The following is a 6,256-nucleotide window of genomic DNA, read 5'->3' as shown; positions in this document are numbered from 1 at the left end:
GACGCGCAACCACTGCGCCACCAGGGAAGGCCCAGGATCTATTCTTATATGAATTAAAAGAGAGGTAAGATTATCATCCCTTCCAGTGTAGGGCCACCTGGCACCACAAGGGTGCCTTGAACTAGGGGCAAACGAAAGTCAACCTCAAACCAGCTGTGGTAGAGTTGCCACCTACCGCTCAATATCCATTCTTTCTTATTTAAAAACAAAAATCTCTCTTTCTCTCCCTCTCTCTGTCTCTCTCACCATATATATATAAATTTTGTGTCCAACAATGTACCTAAGTAAAACTACATTTCCTATACTACACTTGTAGCTAGGTGTGACCATGAAGCCAAGTTCCAACTAATGAGATGTAAGCAGAAACATTGCTTCAAAATTCCACAAATCCTTCTTTAAAAGGTGGACAACTAAGTGATACATTTTTGGGCTTCCTCCCTTCCAACTTCCTACCATCCAGAGGAAAGGTATGATAAATGGAGATCCAGCAGCCATCTTGGATCATGAGGTATCGTTGAGGATGGAAACCATATGCTGAGGATGACAGAACAGAAAGGAAAGAAAGTACCTAGCCTCCTGATGACTACAAGAGTCTCCATACTGGCCACAACTTACCACTGAACTGCCTTAACTTGAAAGAGAAATACTCTATTTTACATAAACCACTGTAATTTGTGTTTTTCTATAATATGTATTTGAACATAATCATGAAGGCAGATGGTAAAGGTGAAGAGGAAAAGTTGAAAAACCAACTTTGTTTACATCTTTGGATCATAACAGGTTTCCATACACAGCTGCCCAGCAAGAACTTACCAGGCTGGACTTATATGAATGATGGAATTAATTGGAGACTTAAGTCAGGAAGCTATGTTAATTTAGTTCCCCACTTTTCTGGTCTGGCCAATTACACCAGGGAGAAAAATCAGATCTATCAGGACTGTTAAATTCCTAGAACCTCAACAGTCTTCAGGGAGAAAGACAAGAGCCAGCCTGAAAGGCCTTGGCAGTTACAGTAGTTCCACGCTCCCAAAGCGATAGTGGGAAACAACTAGAATGGCCCTCCAGAGAGACGTTTCAGTAGGCATCGCCACGGGAGCAGTTTAGAAACTGGCAAAGGCATTTGGCTTTGGTTAACAATTTCCCAAAACATTCTTGCCAAGCACCTGGGCAGACATGTATCCTTTCATTTGTGGCCAATGCACTCATCTGTCCGCTCAATATTTACTGGGCTCCTGGTATGTGCCAGGCCCAAGGGCCAGGCACTGCAGATACAATGGGAAAGGATCCTGTGGAGATTATAGTCCAATCAGGCAAAAGCTTCCTGCTGATTCTTCCCCTTCTTTGCCAAGGCCCTCTCCACTAGAGACACGAAGAGCAAAATGACCAGAGAACTGAACTCGTGTTCATTGTTCCTCTGGGAAGGGAATGAGAAGAACAGTTAACAATTACTGAGTACTCATCATACGCCTACCATAGTTCCAGCATCTCACATGTAATAATTCATGTAGTCATTATTATCCCCATTTTACATATAAGGAAATTCAAGCACAGACAGATTAAATAACTCCCCCAAGTCTACTCGGGTAGTAAATAGAAGGGCTGGTACCCAGTCCCAGACAGAAGCCATGCCCTTACCCCCTATTCTACACTACCTGCAGAAATAAGGTAGTGTATCTTGCCATCCACCCAACAACAACAAAAAATCCACAGCAAGAACTAGTTCAGTTAGACCAATGGTTCTCAACTAGAGGCTATTTAGCACCCCTTCCGCCCACCCCCAGGGGGCACTGGCAGTGTCTGGAGACAATTTTGGTTGTCACAACTGGCAGAGGGCTGCAAGCATCTAGCGGTCAAGACCAGGGATGCTGCTAAACATCATATAGTGCACAGGACACACCCACAGCAAGAAATTACCCAGCCCCAAATGTGAATGGTGCCGAGGCAGAGAAACCTGGATTAAGCAGCATGCTAAAATCATAGTGAACTTCCAAGAAACACTCCAACGTACATGATGATGGTGGTGGCGATGGTGGTGCACTACTGCCTTCAGGGTCACTTTGGTGGAGAGCTTCCTGCGGGTGAAGTCCCAGGCATGGACGAGAAAGCTCATCTCTGGATGATGAAGGTGTAAAGGCCGTTTGACTGCAACCACGCCATCTGTGCCCACTTTGAATCGGGTGTCATCAGAAACATAGACTGTCCTTGGTAGACCGGTGCATCCTTCAAAACTCACTGCAGGGCATAAATCACAGTGATTAGGAAACTGAGGAGATTAAAGAGCACTCCTTCTCTATTCTCTAGAATTCATTCACCCACCAAAAGCCTGACTCACACAAAACAGGCACAAGTAAAACATACCATAGTCTGGTGACAGAACAGCAAAGATATCAAAGTAGTGGATGCCATCGTTATGTTCTTCACAATTATAGGGCGACTTAATTGTGGTCTGATTCTTTCCTCATCTACTTGGAGACTGAAAACGGTAAGCTGTCTAGAAAGTAACTTCTCCTTTTCAATAACAAAAAAGGGCCTCTCGGGCTTTCCTGGTGGCGCAGTGGTTGCGCGTCCTCCTGCCGATGCAGGGAAACCGGGTTCGCGCCCTGGTCTGGGAGGATCCCGCGTGCCGCGGAGCGGCTGGGCCCGTGAGCCATGGCCGCTGAGCCTGCGCGTCCGGAGCCTGTGCTCCGCAACGGGAGAGGCCACAACGGTGAGAGGCCCGCGTACCGCAAAAAAAAAAAAAAAAAAAAAAAGGGCCTCTCCTTCAGATGGCTCTTGACGATATGAAAAATAACTGAGATAGAATATCTATTGAGTCCAAAAGTTTGAGACCTAGGTACAGTGAGATGCTGTGGATTAACTACATTTAAATAAACAGTTTACATTTCAGTAAACTGTGGCAGATAATAAGAGGGAGCCATCACATCTACATGGTTAAGAGTAAGGACTGGGCTTCCCTGGTGGCGCAGTGGTTGAGAATCTGCCTGCTATCCCAGGGGACACGGTTTCGAGCCCTGGTCTGGGAGGATCCCACATGCCGCAGAGCAACTAGGCCCGTGAGCCACAACTACCGAGCCTGCGCGTCTGGAGCCTGTGCTCCGCAACAAGAGAGGCCGCGATAGTGAGAGGCCCGCGCACCGCGATGAAGAGTGGCCCCCGCTTGCCACAACTAGAGAAAGCCCTCGCACAGAAATGAAGACCCAACACAGCAAAAATAAATTAATAAATTAATTTTTTAAAACTAACTCGGTATATAACAGGGAAATAATTTACGACAAGAGAGTAGTTTCCAGTCTTCAGCAGAGCTCTTAGGTCTGAGGTGTCAAGCATAGAACGTGGTAGATTTGTCTGCAAAGGTGGCTAGCAACAATTCCTTCCATTCCTTCTATTGATTTCCCCCTCTCTTTGAATCTGAGGTGGCTTGCAACTTGTCTGAACAATAGAATGGGATAAAAGTGAGAGTTCTGGGCTTAAGAAGCCTGACAGCTTCCACTTTCCCCCTCTTGAATCCTGAGCCACCAAGTAAGAAGTCAATTGTCCCACTAGAAAGAGGCCTCATGTAGAGAGGCCCTGGAGGATGTAAGGGAAAGAGGACCATCTAGACCTCAGCCTTTTCTTCTACTTCAGCTAAAGCCACCTGGGATCTTCCAGCCCCAGCAGAGCCGTCCCAGCCAAATCACATGAAACAGAAAGAGCTGCCCCACGAAGCCCTGCTCAAATAGCAGAATCATGAGCAAATAATTGAAATAACCAATAACTAAAACAAAGAAATAAAAAGCTAAAACAGTAGATTAAAAAGTCGGTCAATATTCCAGTTGTTCATTCAGTGAAGTGTAGTAAACAACTATATCCCAATCCTTGGGATGTTGGCTGGGAACAAAGGACTGAATAGAATGCCTGCCTTCAAAGTACCCACATCCAGTGGCAGTGACACTCACCTAAACAAACCACTGGCAGGGAGTGAGAAGAGCTGCATTAGAGGCACACTCCTAGTGCTATGGACATACCAAGCAGTCACCCTCCAGGGAAGAGCCAAAGAGGAGGTGATATTTCAGTGCTGTTTTGAAAGCTGAGTAGGAGTTTCCCAAGCCAGGATGTGTGGCTGAGAAGGGAGGTACATTCCAGGGAATCAGTTTCATTTGGGCAGGAAGTTTAAGCTTCTTAAAGCCTGAACTATTTATTTATTTATTTATTTATTTATTTGGTTGGTTGCACTGGGTTTTAGTCACTGCAGGTGGGCTCCTTAGTTGCGGCTCATAGGCTCCTTAGTTGTGGCTCACCAGCTCATTAGTTGCAGCACGTGGGCTCCTTAGTTGCGGCTTGTCAGCTCCTTAGCTGAGGCTCACCAGCTCCTTAGTTGTGGCATGCGAATTCTTAGTTGCAGCACGCATGTGGGATCTAGTTCCCTGACCAGGGATCGAACACAGGCCCCCTGCATTGGGAGCGCGGAGTCTTATCCACTGCACCACTAGGGAAGTCCCACGCCTGTCATATTTAACAAGACATTATGCTCCAATGATTTACTATCAGAGCTTACTCAACAATTAGATATTCAGGTGTTTTAAATATTCTTTTCTTTTATATTTTTCCTAGTGATATAGGTCTCCAAATTAGAGTTAGCCTAAGTGAGTAAGTTTTGGGAACTTACTACTTTGTGATCAATACTAATCCCTTAATCCCACTGTGTTAGTATATCTGTATGGTTTCCATTTGTTCTAACAGAAGTTGTTTGGATGGGAACCAAAAGTGCCCTTTGAGACTTGTATTGAACAGTGTTCATGTGCAATAACTTTATGCACACACAGGGAAATAAGATGGAAGGAAAGATCTTCCAAATCGTTTAAGTGTTTTAAAGTGATTGGTAGTAACACAGTAAAGGTTCCAAGACAATTCCATCTTCCATCCTCCACATAGTCACCCATCCCTGTCTGTCAAGTGAGAGTCAAGCCTTGCTTCCTGGCTTTTAAAATGTGACTCAAAATGCACAAGACAGACATGAAATATGACCAGATATCATCACAAAATCCTTCCCAATCCTGCATTCCTGTGTACTAGTCACTCACACAACCCTTAACACACACCCTCTGCATTAACCTCCTAGAGAAGCAGTCCTGCCTTGGCCAAGGGCAGGCTCTGGAGCCAGGCTGCCTGGCTTTGTATCCTCACTTTGACACCTCACCTTCCTGGACTGATTATTTAACTTCTCTGTCCCACACTTTCCTCATGTCTGAAATGAGGATTATATTAGTATCTGCCTCATAGGGTCCTTGGAAGGATAAAACGTGATACTAGTTATTGCAGTAAAGCACTTAGAATAGTGTCTGAAACATAGTAAGTGCTCAATAAATGCTAACGATGAAGATGATGGTTGGATTGGTTGAAAAACACTGAGTTATGGTTTTAATGAAGTGGAATTTGGGATTTGACCTGAGCACAGGAATAAATACTAAACTGATTCTCAACACAGTATCCTAAGCCTAAAAATGACCATCTTGCACAGCCATGGTAAAAAAAAAACAGGCCTAATGAATGAATGCAAATTCATTTGCCATATTGAAGAGGAAGGCAAAGAGCACACCTTGCTGACATCAGGACTATGGAATATTTTCACAGAATGATAATAAATAATGATGAACATTGTGCTGGCAAAACATAACATTAACATCTTCATGTGTGAAATTATTATTTTTTTTTAAATAAAGATATTTATTTATCTATCTATCTATCTATTTGGCAGTGCCGTATGGCTTGTGGGATCTCAGTTCCCTGACCCGGGATTGAACCTGGGACCATGGCAGTGAAAGCCCAGAATCCTAACCACTAGGCCACCAGGGAATTCCCTTCATGTGTGAAATTAAAGGGAATTGTGGGCTTCCCTGGTGGCACAGTGGTTGAGAGTCCGCTTGCCGATGCAGGGGACACGGGTTCGTGCCCTGAACATGGGATCCATCCCTCAGAAAAAAAGGATACCAGACCAAGAAAACCCATCCAACCAAAGAGACAAAACTGGAAAGTTAGATCTATTTACATTTTTTCCCCAGCTTTCTTGAGGTATAACTGACAAAATAAAAATTGTTTGGGGCTTCCCTGGTGGCACAGTGGTTGAGAGTCCGCCTGCCGATGCAGGGGACACGGGTTCGTGCCCCGGTCCGGGAAGATCCCACATGCCGCGGAGCGGCTGGGCCCGTGAGCCATGGCCGCTGAGCCTGTGCGTCCGGAGCCTGTGCTCCGCAACTGGAGAGGCCACAACAGTGAGAGG

General features: G+C 45.2%; 1 protein-coding gene across 2 annotated transcripts in view; it reads right to left on the bottom strand.

Annotated features, from left to right (window-relative positions):
- The window catches only part of CDH1 (cadherin 1), a 96,439-nt gene that overhangs the window by 27,854 nt on the left and 62,329 nt on the right, over window positions 1–6,256 (bottom strand). Inside the window, exon 1 of one of the 2 annotated variants that reach the window (XM_055078974.1) lies at window positions 2,009–2,228. The exons of the other annotated variant lie outside the window; for it this stretch is intronic. Within the exon in view, the coding sequence (XP_054934949.1) occupies window positions 2,009–2,110 (102 nt within the window). The 5' untranslated portion in view covers window positions 2,111–2,228. Of the gene's footprint in view, window positions 1–2,008; window positions 2,229–6,256 lie in introns of those variants that run through there. 2 annotated transcript variants of the gene reach the window in all.

Source organism: Physeter macrocephalus, chromosome 17 (assembly GCF_002837175.3).
Source record: "Physeter macrocephalus isolate SW-GA chromosome 17, ASM283717v5, whole genome shotgun sequence".
NCBI classification, from domain to species: Eukaryota; Metazoa; Chordata; class Mammalia; order Artiodactyla; family Physeteridae; genus Physeter; species Physeter macrocephalus.
Note: the sequence above shows the minus strand (reverse complement) of the source record. Positions and strands in the feature narration are given on the sequence as shown.